The 20020-nt window shown below is 42.2% G+C and overlaps 1 protein-coding gene across 2 annotated transcripts in view; it reads left to right on the forward strand.

Moving 5' to 3' along the window:
- The window catches only part of ARHGAP5 (Rho GTPase activating protein 5), a 70260-nt gene that overhangs the window by 13164 nt on the left and 37076 nt on the right, over positions 1–20020 (forward strand). For both annotated transcript variants that reach the window (XM_073639077.1, XM_073639076.1), the window contains one exon: positions 12987–16870. In XM_073639077.1, coding sequence (XP_073495178.1) covers positions 13157–16870 — 3714 coding nt within the window. In that variant the 5' untranslated portion in view covers positions 12987–13156. The remainder of the gene's footprint in view (positions 1–12986; positions 16871–20020) is intronic.

Genomic DNA, 20020 nt, shown 5'->3' on the forward strand with positions numbered 1-20020 from the left:
TCAAGGGGAAGAGGCCGCAGTCACTGCTGCAGCCTCTGTCCCCATCCTGAAATCAAGCGTCATCGATGACTTCCTTTTCAGGGGCTGGGCTAGTCCTTGCTCTACTGAGCATGTGTCGGTTCAGTATGATCTCCCTTGTCACTGTGCAATATTTTGTTATAATGCAGTGACAGTGCGCTCCATCTCTTGCCGCAATGAGAAGTGATGTAAGAGAGCGCACTGTCCGTGTGCATTGTAAGGATAGAAAGCAGCATGCGAAGAGCAGTAACCAGCCAAGCCCCCAAAACAGATGTATGTTTTGGGATGGGTCTGGACCCTGCTTAGTACGTTCTAAACTGTACCTATATTTAGTAGCATTTTAATTTATATATGATGTCCTTAAATATCCTGCAGATCAGTGGTAATCCTAGTCCTGAGACCCCTAGCAAGTGCTCCAAACACTGTCCTGAAATGCACACTTCCAGAGTTAAAGTGCTCAGTGCGATATATGGGTTCAATAGAAAGGCTATAAGGCAGTACACCGCTCTGTGCGTGCAGTCATGGAGGAGCTGGACAGTACGTGGCACAAAAAATATACACACACATAATACAGTGCAAGTCCACAGAAAAGGAGTGAGGGCCCTGCACACTATAGCTTACAATCTATGTGGATCTAGGGCGACACTAAAGGTATGAGAGCTTGTATTGTAGTTGTACAGTCCATCGTTTTATGTAGAACAACTAAGTGTAAAGCTGCAAAAGATGGTCACCAGCGTATGTGTGTGCACAGGTATGAAGTGACTGAGTGCATAAAGTATGGGGGGATACAGTTAAATGAAGGTACTGGGTAAATGTGGAAATTTGGTTAGGGTTAAAATCTGTTTTGAGTAATGGGGTCTAATAGATAATGTTTCTCCTTGTGGAGAGTGACAAGACAAGCTAAGCGTGGCATATCAGAGTGAGGAGACGTATAAGCCATGCATGCGCCTCAGGGAAATAAATATGCAAATTGTCTATTCTTGAAGAGGACTAGAACTCTAGCACCACCTGTTGGAATCTGCAATTCTAAAAGTCAATATCGACTTTTTAACGAGCATTGCAATAAGACTTAAGATAAAAGCCAAACCAGAATCTCAATTTGCAGACAGGGTGTTGCCCCTCATCAGTGCAAAGTATGAGATCTGATTTGGCTAGGTGAGAGGCTCTGGACTGGGGTTTAACGGGTAACGGCATGTCAGAGTGTTGAGACTTATAGGCCATGAGTAAAACATTCATTCTTGCAAATTACCCTGATTTAAAAAGGATTCTAAAATGAATGGGCAACTAGTGCAGTGACTGGCACAGTGCAGGGAGATCGGTTATGAGCTGGACAGAGATACGAGTTTGGCTGCTACATGGGCAGATTGGAGACGGTAGAGTTAAGTAACAGGAGGACCGATTAGTAATGAATTACAGCAATCAAGACAAAAAAAAGTAAATTTTTTGCACTTTTCCACAGTAAGTAAAGAGTGGATTCTGGAAAAATGTTAACTTAAGTGCCTATGTCAATCTGTCACTAAGTTGAACCCCAGAACCACAAACTGCATATATAAGCATGCAGGGCTTTGAAATTTAAATCCATTGACGCCTTTGTATGTTTTTTATATATTTTTTTTCTGTTCCTAAGACATTAGCTTAATTTATGGCCAAATTTGGCGGTAAGTGCCCTCAGCACCACAAAGCGCTTAAAAATCCTTTGCCTCCTGTGCCTGTTTCTCTTCCCAGCAATCAGCTTTTTTAGGCTGACTGATAGCTCCCTGTCTGTGTGATGTCAGGGGCCATTTTGGAACCCCCCCCCCCTTGTAAATTGATTTATTTTCACACTGGTACAATAAATTCCAGCAATTAAAGGATTTATAGGAGGCAGGTAGATTTTTCACAGGCTTTAGTTATGATAACCATCTAAATATTTATTAAACATTAACTGAGAATTTCCATTGTGGAGCCCTGCCAATAATGATTTAAAATTGTGTTTTTTCTTAGATGGTTTTGCTTAAAATTATAGATTTGTGTATAATAAAAATATCTGTGTAAATGAGTTCCTGGAGAGCAGATGTCTACTTGATCCATTTATTTTATTAATAAAAATTTGGGCTATAAATGACTGAAATTTAACACTTGGTGAGAAGCAAAGTGTCAGGGGTACACCACGACAGAGAGGGACCAGAAAACCGCGGTGTCTGGTTTCACGCACTACTACACTGGTTAGAACTTCCCCATCGTATTAAACAGTTCAGGTTTTTTCCTTGCTAGCAGTGCAAGGGTTAATCTGTTCTGTTGGGCTCCTGGAGCTTTCCTGCTTAGATGGTCTCAGCTGTTCAGTGTTGGCCACTCCCCTCTGCTATATAGGGATTGCCAGTGTTAGTTTATACTGCCTGGTTCTAAAGTTGGAGGTGTAGTTCGTGTTTGGAGTTGGTGTATGGAGATTTGTTCAGAAGACTGTTTCTTGGAGATTGTGGGCACATCCTCTCCTATTTGGTTTCTCCTTCCTTTTAACTCCCCTCTGTCCCACTCTGTTGTTTTGTGAGTGTATTTTGTATAATGGGTATTTCCATTTATCCCTGTCCCGTCTTTCCTGGTTTGTCTATTTAGTGTATTCCTATACACTTCAGCTTCCCACCTCCCTGCGTGGGTGAGGATACAGATAAGGATTGACATAGGAGCATAGCAAGGGACGTGACCCCAATTTCTTCACCATCAGAAGTAATCCGGGGTACAGGGATAGACTAGGTCACCCCCTAGCTTGAGGGATAGGGAAGGCATCCCTTTGTCCCGGGACATCCTGGAACAGTGCCGTGACACAAAGTTGGTGTAATTCTTTAATCTTTTGGCTATTACTGCACAGTTGTAAGTATAGGATATGGCGGTTGTCATTGTCGTGTATGGGAAAGACTCAGATTGCAGTGACCCGTCTTGTATTGTGATCCTAGGAGTGACTAATGTCTGCATTATTCATTCTATTCACTTTTGTCGTCTTCTTAAAGGTTTAGGTAATAAACTTTGAGTTCAGCCGTTTTAATTTTTATCGTCCCATAAAGTTATTCCGAGTTGACGTCTTTCATGTAACCTTTAGATTTCCTGATGACGGCTCCTCTCTGATCGTCTAACTGTTACAGGTTTAGATCGCTGTTAAAGATAATTTATTTCCATTAAAAGAAGTCGCCAAACATTGACACACAAAACAATCTCTCTGGATTAATTGGGAAAGAAAATTAAAGTTTCTAGTATTAAGCCTTTTTCCAAGAAGAGTGGTAGATAATGGGAAGATACTCTGCCATTATGTGACTTTTCAATTTTTACACCGTGAAGAGCCAAACGATTATTAGTGTTAGGCTGGCCGATAGTTGGGAATGAGTGTTCCTAGGATTGGCCTCTAATCATTTGATGAACGCACAAAATGCAGATGAAATGCTTTTTATGCTTGCAGAAAAATTATCATTCTCGGCAGCATTTCATCCTATATAAACCCAGTTGATGTGCTGCCAAGAGCAATGATATCGTATGCACTCAGAATGATTGTGCTGTGTGCATAGAGGTGTGGTTGGCCTGTCCAAACAGGCTATTAAATAACTACCGATTTGCCTGTATGGAGCTGACCTGCAAGTAGTTTAAAGGGGTTCAACGCCCTTCTGAATCCCCATGTTTTCCTTCATTGCAATAATAACACCTATACTCCCCTTTGGTGCTGGCGAGGTTCTAGCAGTGTCTGCACTGGCTGTCCTGGGGATTGCGTGACATTGTTACTCAATCCCTGCGGCCAATCACTGCTGGCTTTGTTCTCCTCTTCTATGGATGTAATTGACATCTGGAGGAAGTGAGAGAGCAGCCATAGCTTTCACTTTCTCCAGATGTATGTGATTCATTCAAAGCGGGGATGTGAAGCAGCCACTGATTGGCCACACAGATCACATGACATAATGTCACGCAATCCCTGGGAGATCCAGTGCTGCCACGCTGCATCGGCCGGAGTTAAGTATAGGCCATGTTGCTTTATTGGGGGGGAAACAGGTATTCAGAAGGGGTTGTCGGAGTAGTGGACAACCGTTTTAACAGCTGCAATTGGCCAATCTAAGTGCACCCTTAGTCTTGGCATGATTTGCATATATGATTGACCCATCGAGTGACGATAGGTTTTCAGGTTTTTTGTTTTTTTTAGTGATATTTAATGCTGAAAATTTCTTTTAGGCTCTGTTCACATCTGCATTAGATGCTATTATAAATCTGGTAGAATATTGACATGTTTCACTTATTGTTGCCCCATGGTTTCATTCAGCAGATTTCTGTACCGGGACATGGATAAATTCCATGCAACTCAGGCCTTATTCACACATCAGTATTTCATCAGTGTTTGTATACCAAAACCAGGAGTGGAACTTAAAGAGAAAAAGTATAATTGAAAGATTGACATCTGTTCTGAGTTTTGGAGATGCTCCTGGTTTTGGCATACAAATACGGATGAAATACTGATCAAAAATACTGACGTGTGAATGAGGCCTTAACCAGTATAAAACGCAAAGTGCACTGTCTGCAACAAAGTTCTGCTTACATTAGGGTAACTTTTAGCCACTGGTAATTTAGCCCCACATATAACATTCAGCCATAATATTATTATATAGGGAAGTTGTATGTTTTCAGGTAAACATAGGATTGGATCAGGTCTTGTAGGATCAGGAAAGATCCCACCTTATGCCTCCTTTTAAGAACACAGAGCTCTACATTCCCAGTACTATTTGTGCTGTGAAAAACACTTTTGGTCAAACTCTTCAGCAGCACCACATTCCTTATTAAAAAATAAAAAGTTAGAACTACTCAGCGATTGTATTAGAAACTGAAGAATAGAAAAGACCCATCTTGTTTATAACATGTTAGAGCGCCATTCAGCTTCCAATATCATTGCTGATTGTTAGGCTAGGGTCACACGAGCGATTGGTCTCTCATCTGAGAAGATCGCTCTGTAAACTCTGTGATCTGATTTTTCTCAGACGTGGAGGGAAAAAAAAAGTTTCTCCATCTTTTATATACAGTGTGTCTGTGAAAATCATACCACATTTAGTTGTGAATCGAGTGCTGTCCCATGTGTTCCACGGACCCGTAGATATGAATGGCTGAGTGTCGGAGGCAACTCATGCACTCTTCGATCCCCTCCTCCTCCACCATCAGATTGAATTGGTCCAAGGAGAAAATCGGACATGTGTATGGCCCCATGGAATAACATGAGGAATAGTGCTGGTCCATGTGCACGAGCCCTTACGGGTAGTTTATGTACCCAGAGAAGGACCCTAAGAAACAAAAAGTAATTCACCTTGAGAATGCAACTTCCAAATAAAAATTCCCCTGGTCGTGAAAGGATAAAAAAAAAAAAAAAGTGAAAAGCAGTATTCCAAAATAGTGATGGCTGCCGTGTCGATGCAGCGGCTTTTATGTAGTCAGCGAGAGTCATAGAGGAATGGGCGCCACTAATGATAAGAAGCCATTACTGCTGGGAATACGTTGCTGACGAGATCTCTATTTTCTAGAAAACCAAGTAAACAGCTAAATGAATCTGACACCTGCATTACTAGAGTTTTGAGCTTTTCTTGGAAAGTATTTTTGGCTTCTGGTGACAGATGCTGAATATATGATTCATCAGGTCTTGTGTACAGGAACAATCGCTTATAACAAGTCCTCGTCTATTGTGACCAAATCAGACTCCATGATATGTCATGTATGGTACTAAAGAAGGGCACGGCTGAGCTCTTGTGATTGCCCGTTTTAGGCAAGAGATGGCCACATGGGGCTGATGTAGAGGGAATCTGCCTCGTCTGACGGCCAGCTTCACCCTGGCTTGGATTTTGCACATTCATACGTATTGACATGGGAGTGTGAAAGTCCTATCCCGTGTGACTGCCTGCTGGCACAGCCAACTACTTCATTACTTCTGCCACACGGATTGTTTATACTTTACAGAGTCAAAAACCTGTTTACCTTAATAAAGCTGTTCCTTGTATATCTGAATAAACATTTTTTGCCATTCTAAAGATATTAAATGGCCCCAAACACTATTAACCTGCAGATATAAGGTTAACCTTAAGTTAATAGTATCAGTGCTGTCCGTGGCAACCGTGGCTGAACTTTGTTGCTTCCGGGTGCCGCCGGCTTTCAGTCGTAGGAGCATGCCCCATGCGGCTGCTGTCACTACTCACAGCAATGTGAGTGGCGGCTCGACTGACAGCCAGCTGGGGCTAATTGTGTACTGAGCGGTGATGCACGCCTTTACGACTGAAAGCCAGCAGCTTCCAGCAGAAATAAAGATCATTTTCTCCCCATAGCCGCACTTTCAGAAATACAAACGCATCGTAACGTAAAGCATATTAACTCCTATATCTGCAGTTTGAAGACATGATCGGTTCCCTTAACGCTTTTCTTTAGTTTACAGATCATTGCTTTGGAGACCGACCACTGCTCCTTGACAGCAGAACATGCACAGTGCTTGCGTGAGCTTTTCTATTGCGTTTGTAAGCGCTGCTTTGAAGCTGTCCAGGATCTCTGAAGTTCACTGCTATCATCCAATCCTGGTCATCTTCAGTCTTCAGCATAGACCAACAATAGTGGTCGGTCTCCTAGGAAACAAGCTGTAAGCAAAAGAAAATAAATGTTAACTTCTCACGAGCAACTGCAAATTTTATTAAGAAGTAAATTGCAGAAGTGCTTGTTTTTACCAACAGTATCCATCTATGAAGATGGGAATAACCCTTTAAAAAACTGTAATCTGATCTGATTAGTATGTATTACATTACGTATACAGTCACTCCTAGCATACATAACACCTATGTCTCTTCTCCTGAATGATCTGCTAAGCTGATATATGACCACAGCAAAGTAAAACTTAATCCTTTCAAGGAGCAGGCGATTTTTCATTTTTGTGCTTTTTTTTTTCCCTCCCCTTCTTCCAGTAGCAATAACTTTTTCTTTTAATCAGGAGCTGATGGCCGACAGCAGTGCCGACTGAAATTTTTCAAGCCTTTTAAATGCCACTTGATGGCAGCAGTTAATTGGTTAAAGCAGTTTTCTAAAAAAAAAATAAAATAAAAATATTCCCCAACTATAGCCCACATAAAGTAACAAAATCAGAACTACTCCCCCCTCCAGTGATTCTCTGCTCCGCCCTCCCTTCCTTCCTAAGGGCTCGTGCAGACGGCTGTATTATCGGTCCGCGTGCGATCCGACAAACATCGGGTGGCACCAATGTTCTGTGGGGCCGTGCACATAGCCGATTTTTTTTATTTTTGCACAAATTCTGTCCAAGGAAAAAATCTCTCGCTCTCAGCCATGCAAGTCAGCGAGTGCGTGGAGAAACTGACTGCACTCAGATGTCATCTGAGTGCATTCCGATTTCTGCACACTGACACTGGAGAAGATTAAGACCCTTTTTTCTCGCACTCTGATCGCTATTGAGGGGACCACTTTTTTTAAAAAAAGGTGAAACCCATTTAAACAGTAGTCTTTGGGTGCTGGCTATGTAACATGATGACACACTGCAGCTGTACATTATAACAGTGGCCATTAAAGGGGGTAATTTTGACTTCCATCTACTGTGTATAAGCTGCCTTCTATGTACTGTGATGCATAGAGGCTGTAGAAGCCAAACTGCCCAAAATGTTTAACAAAAATTAAAGCTGTGGTGATGGGTAACGTTTGCGTTGCTGCACTGCACGTGACAGGCTCTTACATTGCTGAAATTCTGGATGAGGAATTACATCACATTGCACTGATTATACCAGCACAAAGCTGGTGAATTGCAGTCTGTACGGTCATCTGAGTAGTCTGTGTGCACTGCCAAGGAGAAAGAATGGCCCCTATTGTAGATGCGCTGCAGTTTTTTTCTAGCTTATAAGACCAAAGGCATCAAGTGCATTGTTCAAGCCCAAAAAGACAAATAAGAAGCCTTACAGGAACCTAGCAGGCTTGCTCAAAGAAATCCAGATACCTTATGCATCATTAGAAGGATTGCAGAGGGAGTGAAGGGGTTAAACGCTTGCCACCCACAGTCTGGTATCATAAGCGCCAACATATTCTGCAGCACTGTACAATTCAGAGTGTCATGAGTCCATCATTGGAAATGTCAGCCTGTTCAAAAAGGAATGGACCTGTAAGGACGTGTTCACACAACTCATGGAAATGCACGTAAACTAAAATCCTAATCTTACATAAATCCACTATATTTTGCAGCATATTTTTGACCACCCATTACTTCCTATGGGTGAAAATACGCGCGTTTCTGCTGAAAAAACGTTGAAAGAAGTGACATGTCACTGAAAATACGCAGCAAACAAAAAGCAACATGTGGGAACAGAGGATTCTGGTTTCTCATAGACTTTGCTGGTACTGCCAGACGCAGCTGAAAATTTAAATAAAAATCTGCAGCAAAATACGCAGCAAAACACAACGTGTGTGAACTTACCCTTACCTCTGCTCCCTGCCGGTCTGTCCTGTCTGGATGAATGCGCCACCGTTACCTCTGCTCCCTGCCGGTCTGTCCTGTCTGGATGAATGCGCCACCGTTACCTCTGCTCCATGCCGGTCTGTCCTGTCTGGATGAATGCGCCACCGTTACCTCTGCTCCCTGCCGGTCTGTCCTGTCTGGATGAATGCGCCACCGTTACCTCTGCTCCCTTTCGGTCGGTCCTGTCTGGATGAATGCGCCACCGTTACCTCTGCTCCCTGCCGGTCTGTCCTGTCTGGATGAATGTGCCACCGTTACCTCTGCTCCCTGCCGGTCTGTCCTGTCTGGATGAATGTGCCACCGTTACCTCTGCTCCCTGCCGGTCGGTCCTGTCTGGATGATGCCCCTGACTACCTTATTAGCTGCAGTAGCCACATGAGTAATCCTGGATGTTCTCGCTGCAGCACATTACATGGTACACCGCTGCGGCCAGTGATTTGATGCATTGGTCACAGGGCACCATCATTGCAGAACAGACAGCGGAAAGCACCAGATAGGCGACATTTATTATTTTCTGCAAGCTCCAGGAATGTGGATAGGATTCCTAGAAATCTCGCGCCCACTGTTTTTTCTTTTTTTTAACGCAGCGGAAACTGACCTGCAATCCACAACATGTTACGTTCTGCTGCGGATACGCTGAGTTTTACATGCAGATTGCATTATATGCAAAACATCCTCAGCTGATAAATGCATCAAAGATAAAGCAGCTTTATTTAAATCGTGACATTCCAAAAAGAGACAAAAACGCTGTAAAAACACATGTAAATAAGCTGCAAGTAACCGAATAGGCACAGAAAATCACAATATCTGCGATAAGTCGTAGGCCAATTTTGGGATGATTGTATGTTTACATTAAATGTCAGATCCCCCCCCCCCCCCCAATCTGATGTCCATAAGCTCTGACTGATATGTCTAGGGGTCCTCCTGGTGGGGGGGTGCTGTAGATGATCTCTTTTAGAAGCTCCTTATATTACTCCTAGCCTAGTGATGCCTCGAGCGCTCTGCCCAATCACACAGAACGATCGAGCTCCGGTGACATCCCCATCTCCGGGGGTGCTGCCAGCTTTATGTATGGACTTTTATATCTCTGGTTGAGGCCCCCCACATTATCACGTTAGTCCCAGTCTCGTCGTGTGGACAAACAGAAAAATAAAGCAACAGGTGATATTTCTATATTTGGCCTCTTAATCGTATTTGTCTGTAGGGATTAGGGGGTTAATTAATTTACTCATTAAAATCTTAGGTGATTAGTAACGCGTGGCGTTCGTTGTCTGGACCACTCAGGATTATTTCATTTACTTGTATAAATCCTCGTTGTTCAATGGATACATGCTGGATGACCCCTGAGCTCTTCAGAAAATGCCTTACTTTATAGCCGCTCCTGGTCAGTACTGACCCTAGTCCTGCTGGCTGCCATTTATCTGTGTGCACGTCATGTAAGGGGAGCTCGAGCTGACGCCTATGGTACTCTTCCCAGGTGGCCAGAGAGCCAAGCTTTCCCACGTATGGACCATATACAGTGGGGTGCTGACCCTAGTCCTGCTGGCTGCCATTTATCTGTGTGCACGTCATGTAAGGGGAGCTCGAGCTGACGCCTATGGTACTCTTCCCAGGTGGCCAGAGAGCCAAGCTTTCCCACGTATGGACCATATACAGTGAGGTGCTCTCCTCAGTCCTCTTGTTTTCCCATGAAGTATTTTTCGGGGACTCCTCTTGCTGCAGCTGAAAGATTATATTCTCCATGGTGAGGAGTGTTGAGTTGCTTGTAAAAATTATTGTAGTTCTGTTTGTTCAACCTGGTGGCTCAGTGGTTAGGACTTAGAAATCCTGGAGTCCTGGGTTCAAATCCCACCCAGGACAACATCTGCAAGGATTTTATATGTTCTCCCCGTGTTTGCGTGGGTTTCCTCCCACACTCCAAAGACAAACTAATGGGGCTCACAATCTACATTCCCTAATGGGGACAGCGATGTCCGTAAAGTGCTGTTATATGATGGTGCTATATAAGCGAATATATTAAATTTAAATCTTCTCATAGGAAACCTCGACTTTATTGAAGACTTGTCACCTGGTTGAAAAGTGGCCAGTTTTTGTGCTTACTTTATTCTTACTGCTCCACTTAGTATTTTTTTTATTTTTTTTTTATGGCCTTTATAAAGGAGTTTGGCGCTCAAGGTAGTAATGCTGAGCAGGCTAAAGGACGTGCCCCCGGAGTTTCCTGTGAGCCACACCCCCTGGTAAAGACCATGAAAATTAGCGCTAAATACTAAAAAAAAATATATGATGGATAAAAAAAATGAAAACAAAAAAGAACCAGAATACTCAAGGGAGCAGCAGGAATAAAATAAGAGCAAAAACTGGTCACCGGTGACCTTTTTAAGTTGCGCTAACACCTAACGGCCGGTGACGCAACTTGATTGCTGATCGTTGGTCATTTAACACCCTGTTTACTCAAACAGACCCCGCTTCCGATGTGCTGTGAAGGGTCTGTGATGGATCAGTCTATGCACTTAGGCTGCAGTTTTTCTCGTCGTTACACAGAGCAATATGCTGTCAAGAACGATGACTGTTTGTGCAGCACAAAAGATCATTTTTGCCCAGCGAACTAGTGATTGCTTGTTCTTCAGGTGATTTTCAGCCTGTTAATACTACAAGATTAGTGAACCCGAGCGGTCCTCTTGTAAATGCAACTTTACACCAGAGGCTTCCTATGAACAAGGGAATAACTTGTATAGAAATATATTAATATTAAATATAAGGTTTTGGTTTTTTTTTTTGCGGTCTGTGAAAATGGCTTAATGTTAGAGTTTCCGATCCCCGTCCTGTGACTCCTCCAGCTAGTTTCCGTTCCGATCTCAGATGATGTGCCGTACGTTGCCCACACGATCAATGCCTGCTTAATTACTCCCACAGTGAGTGTCGTCATTATTTCCATCCCTTTCGTTCGCCTCTTTCCGTTTTTCACAACAGCACTTATGCGGTATTACTTCATACATGAGCTAAACACGTTCATGGTGGGAATGACCAAGCAAACACGTGTACAATGTACGGTACGCGGTCTGCGGCAGGATGGAAAGTGAGCTGGTGGGTTCATGGGATGGATCTAGAATATCGGCAACATTAAGCTATTTTGACGGTGCTTAGCGTTGCGTTGAGGTGCTTTTTTGACATTAAGAAAGTTATTCCAATACACTCCTTTTAAAGCCGTTATTTTTCTACTTTTGTAAGTAGTTTATTAGGCCCAGTTGTGTTATTTATTTTTTTTATTGTAATTTTTATTGAAAGATTTTCATATTTAGCAAGAAGCATACTTGAAAAAATGAATAATGATTTAACAGATAACAACGAAAATAAAGTAAATCCGCTTTGCATTATAGAGCTAACATATTATGGAGATATACAAATTTCTTCTATATAATCTGTCACACTAAAAAAAACAATGGGGTATTAGGGTTAAAGGGTGGAAGGAGATATCACCTAGGAAATAAGTTATCTAAATATTCAGGAGTACGCAAAAGGTGTCCCATGAGGACCAAATGAGATTGAATCTCGACCTTTTCATCAATCAGAGCAGTGCAACATTCGAAATTTTTGATATCTTTGATACTAATGTATAAGTCATATATAGATTGGAGAGGTTTGTTTCCAATGAGAAGCTGTCAGACATCTTGCGGGCGTTAATATGTTTAGGAGAAGTTTAACTGTTCTTTTAGATATATTTTGTGCGAAAATATTAAGTAAAGTGTGTTGAGGATCGAATGATAGGTCTAAATCAAAGACCTGTTTAATCATAGTTTGTACATTTGTCCAAATTGATCTCATCAGGGAGCAGTCCCAGAATAAATGGAATATAGATCCTCTCGACAAGGCACATCTCCAACACAAGGGGTAAATAGATAGGTCTAATTTGTGTAGAAGCTCAGGAGTGTGGTACCAAAAGTGGAGGATCTTGTCTTGGTTCTTTATATAGGTGATACAAGATGCCGAAATGGCTGCTCTTGACCATACGAATCTCCAATCGGCGTCATGTTGAGTTCTACCGAAATAACTTTCCAATTTGAGCATACATGGATGCCTAGTCAAGGAATTTTCATCTGAGTTTTGTATAATGTTCTAGTCATCGGATATTAAGCCCTTCGTTGCGTGACCATTTCTACCAAGTCTTTCAAAGGATGTTGGGATAGAAACCTGTAAACTGCAAAACAGTAATGAGGCCAAATTCCTGATCTTAATGTATTGGAACAACGGGAGCATAGGAACCGCTAATTTGGATTTCATCTCCTCATAAGGCAGCAAAGTCCTTGCTTTAGAGTTAGTTATGTCTGCAAAATTAAGCTGACCAGTGTGAGCCCATGTTCCCGTTATTGAGGGAGTCAAGCTTTCATGTGTTATATTTTTATTTAGTAGTATGTAATTATGTATATAGAATTGTGTGGGACATATAAGTAGACCAGACTTGTAATCTATCTCTGCTTTGCTTCTACAGGAACGCCATGCACCATCAGGTTTGAGAATATATCGTGTTGATGGAGAACAAGAGAAGGAGTTGACCACCTTGCCTGGCTTTTTGAGAAAATCTAAAGCTCTCGCTTGGGAATTAAGAATGAAAAGTATGCCCTGCTATCTAGATGTGCTGAAAAGGATGAGAGGGGAGTGATGATGGCAAAGAATAAGGAGCCGCGCCCCCCGTCATATACCATTAGCGTGGTAGGGTTGTCTGGAACCGAAAAGGATAAAGGCAACTGTGGTGTTGGAAAATCGTGTTTATGTAATCGCTATGTCCGCCCAAAAGCTGATGAATATTATCACGAACACACCTCTGTCCTTAGCACAATTGACTTTGGTGGCCGTGTTGTCAACAATGACCACTTTCTGTATTGGGGTGACGTAACGCAGGTAGGAGAGGATGGGACTGATTGCAAGCATCACATTATTGAACAGACAGAGTTCATAGATGATCAGACTTTCCTTCCGCATCGCAGTACAAACCTTCAGCCCTACATAAAGAGAGCAGCAGCTTCAAAGATTCAATCAGCGGAGAAATTAATGTACATTTGCACAGACCAGCTTGGCCTGGAGCAGGACTTTGAGCAAAAGCAAATGCCCGAAGGAAAGCTGACTATAGATGGTTTTGTTCTATGCATTGACGTTAGCCAAGGATGCAATCGAAAGTTCGACGATCAGTTAAAATTTGTTAATAACCTCTATGCGCAAGTAGTAAAAGCAAAGAAGCCCATTATCATTGCCGCCACAAAGTGTGATGAGTGTGTTGACCACTATTTAAGAGAAGTCCAAGGATTTGCCTCGAATAAGAAAAATTTAATTGTCGTAGAAACCTCAGCCAGAAACAATATAAATGTCGATACTTGTTTCACAGCACTAGTGCAAATGTTGGACAAAACACGAGGAAAACCCAAGATTATCCCTTACCTTGAGGCATTCAAAACACATAGACAAATTGTTGCATCTGCTACTGATAAGTTTGAAAAGCTTATTGTACAAACTGTGCGTGACTACCACGCAACTTGGAAAACTATCAGTAATAAATTAAAAAACCACTCGGATTATGAAAATTACATAAATTTAGAGGGAACACTGAAGGCTAAAAACACATTGTCTAAACACACAGACCAGCTCAAACAGGAGCACATTCGAAAAAGAAAGGAAGAATACCTTAAAACACTACCAAGAGCACTCAATACATTACTGCCAAAGCTTGAAGAGGTAGAAAATTTAAGTTGGACAGATGCTCTTCAGGTGCTAGAGAACAAGCCCGAATTCAGCCTATGGTTTGTAATGCTAGATAAAACGCCATGGGATCAGTCAGACCACATTGACAAAGTAACTGACCGACGGGTTCCTTTTGATCTTCTCTGCACGTTAGACTCTGAGAAAATCTATCAAAGCCATGTTCAACACTTGGTTTCTGAGAAGAGGAGACTGGAAATGAAAGCCAAGTTCAAAAAAACCCTTGAAAAAATACCATTCATTTCACCCGGTCAACCTTGGGAAGAAGTGATGTGTTTCGTTTTGGAGGATGAGGCCTATAAATTTATCAACGAGACTGACCGATTTGAGGTATATCGTAAACACCAGCAAGAAATCATTGAAAAAGCCAAAGAAGAATTTCAAGAGATGCTTTTTGAGCACTCTGAGCTATTCTATGACCTAGATCTTAATGCTACCCCAAGCATTGATAAAATGACTGAAATAAATGCCGTTCTTGGAGAAGAACCGAGATACAAAGCTTTACAGAAGCTTGCGACGGACAGAGAATCTCTTCTTCTGAAGCACATAGGGTTTGTTTATCATCCAACTAAGGAAACCTGTCTCAGTGTCCAAAGTTGTATGGACATAAAAGTGGAGCAAATACTTGCCAACAGTCTCTTACAATCGAATCTTAGCCGCTTGAACTTGTATCAAGATGGAACCAATCTCGACAAGGTCAACCTTCTCATTCTTGGAAAAGACAACCTTCCTCAAGAGATGGCCAACGAGATTAGGACCCAGTCAACTGATGATGAATTTGCCTTGGATGGAAAAATCTACGAGTTAGAACTAAGGGCAGTAGATGCCAATTCCCCATATCTTTTCAGCCAATTATGGACTCCTGGGTTTAAACCACACGGCTGTTTTTGTGTGTTTAGCTCAATCGAGTCACTTAATTTTATAGGTGACTGCATTGGTAAAATTAGATGTGAAGCTCAGGCAAGAAGAGATAAGGATATGGCAAACCTACCATTTACATTAATTTTGGCTAACCAGAGAGAGAGCGTCAGTAAAAACATGCCTATATTAAGGCACCAAGGGCAACAATTGGCAAATAAGCTCCAGTGTCCTTTTGTGGATGTGCCAACTGGCACATATCCTCGTAAATTTAATGAGGCCCAAATCAAGCAAGCACTTAGAGGAGTGCTAGAGTCTGTCAAGCACAACTCTGATATTGCCAGTCCTGTTCCTGCAATTAAAGACCTTTCAGAAGCAGATTTACGAATTGTAATGTGTGCCATGTGTGGGGATCCTTTCAGTGTTGATCTTATTCTTTCCCCCTTTCTGGAGTCCCGTACTTGTAGTGCTGCTCAGCCAGGCCAAAATAACTCTTTGATGCTGGATAAAATAATTGGCGAAAAAAGGAGAAGGATTCAGATAACCATTTTGTCATACCACTCCTCAATTGGAGTTAGAAAAGATGAACTGGTTCACGGGTACATTCTTATTTATTCAGCCAAGCGAAAAGCATCAATGGGAATGCTGCGTGCTTTTCTGTCTGAAATTCAGGACACCATTCCTGTTCAACTAGTGGCGGTTACGGACAGCCAAGCAGATTTCTTTGAGAATGAAGCCATCAAAGAACTAATGACTGAAGGAGAGCACATTGCTACAGAAATTTCAGCAAAATTCACAGCTTTATACTCGCTGTCTCAATACCACCGCCAGACGGAGGTCTTCACGCCATTTTTCAGTGATGTTCTGGAAAAGAAAACTTCTATTGAGAATTCATATTTGGCAGAGAGTCGTAGAGAAGCAAGTCAACCATGTGAAGATGTTTTTCCATATTCCCCACGTGGAAACTCGCCAGCCTACAGCTGCTATCCCGATTCCGAGGATGATACAGAAGCACCACCTCCTTATAGCCCTATCGGGGATGACGTGCAACTGTTGCCAAAGTGTAATTTGGACAATGAAGGGAATGAGTATCCTACACACAGTACTCCATTAAATTGCCACGATCATGAGCGCAACCATAAAGTGCCTCCACCAATAAGACCTAAACCAGGTGGACCCAAGTCTAAGGTGAATAGGCTAGACCCAAATCTCGTCAGAGCTATTGAAGCTGGCATTAGCAAAAACCCAAGGAAGCAATCGCCTCGTTACCCATTGGTACACCCTGAAGATGCCGATTCGTCCGATAACTACGCAGAGCCAGTTGACACAATACTAAGGTCCAAAGATTTAATTAATGACCTGTATGCAGATCCAGATGATGGCCAGAACCACATTCATAAGTTGCATCATTTCTTTCCTAACGCACAAGGAGATGAAGAGAATGGTATCACTGATAGAAATTCAAGACAGGGAGAGAGAAGGCCATCAAAGTACAAGTACAAATCAAAAACGCTGTTCAGCAAGCCGAAATCGTACACGTATAGGCGAACCCATTCCGATGCCAGTGATGAAGAGGCACTTACCACCATCACTGGAAAGGATAGAAAACGGAAACCCAAACACAGGCCAAGTGAAGAGGACCCTCTTCTTTCTCCAGTTGACACTTGGAAGGGCGGCATAGATAACCCAGCTATCACCTCAGACCAGGAACAGGAGGAAAGGAAGACCAGGAAGAAACCACCAAAAGTAAAGGAAGAGAAGAAGGTAGGTTTGTTGGATTTCTTTAGCTGGTGTGACATTGATAGATATCTGTGTAGTCAAATAGATTTTATTAATAACTAAAGTTTTCTATGTTCTGCTCCAAAAGACTAGATTATTTCTTCTTTTTTGAGATCTGGCACCAGTTCACACTTGGATAAAAATCATCATAGTGATTATCTGTTTAGCATATTCAATGATTTGCTGTCTCTTTCCAATCTTATGTCCCAATGAATATTAATTGCAAACTATCCTCTAGTGAATGGATAGGGTTAGACCCTGTCGGTCAGTATAAATAAAGTCTGTGTCAGATCAGTAAACTGTTAGGGTCACCGTAAGTTTATATTCTAAGGATAAAGACTCAGATGAGGGAATCACAATGAAAGTTTAAAATGAAAATATAAATATATATTTATTTAAATCATTAAAGTGTAACTAAGCTTTTTTTTTAATGATATTTTAAAATTACAAGGCCCTTAAGTAGATTTCTTAGGTTTGGGTCTTGATATCCTCTCACCGATTGTTCAAAAACCCCTCCTAGAGTTGTACAGCTAAGACAGGATCGTACACCTGAGTGAGCAAACTTCCTGGGATATGGGTTCTATAGAAATTGTAGGCTATGAAGGCTATGCTTTCTATTGAATACTTAACCCGCTCTGTGTCCGGACTCAGCGAGGTGTTGTCTCCTGAACACTGATTTCCTTCCTCCTGAACTGTGCACCTCTCTGGTGGGTAAAGGGTTTGAGGACCTGGACCCCTACCGATCTGCTTACAGGGGTTGTCTAGTCTTGGGGTACAAGTTTAGTCACTTTTTGCGACTGCAGACCTGTGAATCCTCACAGCGCACAATGCATGCTGTCAGGATTCTCTGGGAGTGGGCAGTCATGTTACCACAAGTATATGGTTTGCATACTTCTCGCCTCATTAGATGTGTTCGGCAACGCACATCTAGTCAGGATACGACAGCATGTACGCAAATTGCATACTTGTGGTCATGCTCCCGGCATCAGTGATTCCTGACAGCATGCTATGAGGATTCACAAGTCTGCAAACACAGAGTGACTGCAGACTTGTACCCCAAGCCTGGACAACCCCTTTAAAGGAAACCTGTCACCAGCAATAACGCCATTAGCCTGCAGATATGGGGTTAATCTGAAGGTTAACAGAGTAATAATGCTGCCCGGCGCCTGCACTTAGCCAAATGCAGTGGCGAGAAAATTAACTTTATTCTCCACAGCAGGATTCCGTTCCAGTCAGAGGCGGGGGCGCTGCAGCTTCAGTAATCACTCTGAGTATACAGAGTGGCCGCTGTACCCGTGCCCCCGGTCCTGACTGACACTCGCTCTGCATTGGGGCTCAGCTGTCAGGGCTGGAAGTGCGGTTACAGCGGCCGCTCTGTATTCTCAAAGCGAAGACTGAACCTGCGGCACCCCCATGACTGAATACAACATGCTGGCGGGGAGAATAAAGTTAATTCTCTTCCCTCTGCATTTGGCTGTGTGCAGGCGCCGGACAGCATAATAACACTGTTAACCTGCAGATTAACAGCATGTCTGCAGTTTAATAGTGTTATTTATAGTGACAGGTTCCCTTTAAGGGCAAAGTAATATAAAAAAAATTAAAGGTTTAGCTACTCTTTAAAAAATACTACCAACACAAATACATATGTCTTCTATGTTTAGCTGGAAAATGTAGACAAAATAGGAATTTGCTTCCCCTTGCTGATCCAGACGAGGGCAGTAGGTCTTTTTTTTTTTTGTACCACTATTTGCTGCATGTTTTTTTTTCAATTGTGCAGGCTAATAGTCTTAGTATGTGTAACACCCATAAAATACAACCCTGCTTTTGTCTGGTGTAGAAGCACCAGTAAGCATTTCGTTACAGCGTATGCCTGTTTACACGAATAGTCTACGTTTGAAACATTTGTGGATGTATTGTCTACTTGACATTTGCTGATGATTTCAGCCTCACAATGCAAGCTAAAATAACCATTTTGATTGTAATGTGAGATGGAATGAGTCGAAAGAGGCTGATTGTAAGGGGAAAAGTGCATCGGTGAGATCTGTTAACGAGGAGTCCCATGTGTATTGGTCCATGTAGGGTAGATAACCCACCCTACTGGTGTGTGTAGGAGGTGGTTGTCTCAAGGGCGTAGATCACGCATCAGAACCGTCTGATCACAGCCGCGCTTCTTGTAGGAGTTGTGACACAGAACTATTTTTAATTTGTTCGGCAATTTGCCTCTGGTGTATTAGATGTGCTATATATGGCAAGTTTTATTTCTGGAATGAAATTACTATGAGTATCTCTCATCTCCATGGAAATATTATCTAGGTAACTAGCTGTACATGACAAATGGTTTAAAAGTGTGAACGCAGAACCGTTAACTTCTCAGCAGTGACTGGTTTGCATGTACTCATTACGTTGCTGATCTATTGTTAATAGAGATTCTAGGTTGCTTCTGTATATACGATCAGAATTTCTATGATGTTATAAAATGTCTTTAAAGTGTTTTTTCTGTGATGCCTTGTAGACCTAATCGGTGGATCCCTGTGTTATGTAATGTTTCATGTATATATTTTTAGGATTTTAAAGAAGCAGTCCAGCAAAAATAGTATTTTTTCCATTCCTCTGCACGTCTCCTCTTCATGGTGTACTTACATTCATGTAGTTCGGCCACTTCTGCTTTTCTTCAGCCTCCATTTTGATTCCCATCTTGCCTTTTATTCCTCTGACCTGTCGGTCTCGAAATGCATCAGTACCGAATCACATAGGCAGCCAGAGCAAGTACCAACTCTGCCTGCTATGGGGACACTGATTCTCCTTCTCTCTATAGTCTCCTGTATGAACTATGGGATTCCAAATATAGAGTCAAAGAGGCTGAACCATGACCACATTCATTATAATTGTCTTAACAGGTGCTGAGTAGTCATCATCAGTAACTGTGATAGGAGTTTGTCTTCCCTCCTGTTGCGGAAATTTTCGCTGCGGATTGTCATTGCGGAAAAATCCGCAGCACTACCAATTATTTTGCGGAATCGCAACGTTTTCGCCGCCATTGACTTTCATTGAATCACATAATATCCTCATCACTACATGTGCACATGCTTATATTATGCGATTCAATGTGCGGATGGTACCCAGGTTTGGAGAAGA

The sequence above is a fragment of the Phyllobates terribilis genome, unplaced genomic scaffold (genome assembly GCF_046119375.1).
Source record: "Phyllobates terribilis strain yellow unplaced genomic scaffold, ASM4611937v1 Scaffold_7__3_contigs__length_470593459, whole genome shotgun sequence".
In the NCBI taxonomy this organism is placed as follows: Eukaryota; Metazoa; Chordata; class Amphibia; order Anura; family Dendrobatidae; genus Phyllobates; species Phyllobates terribilis.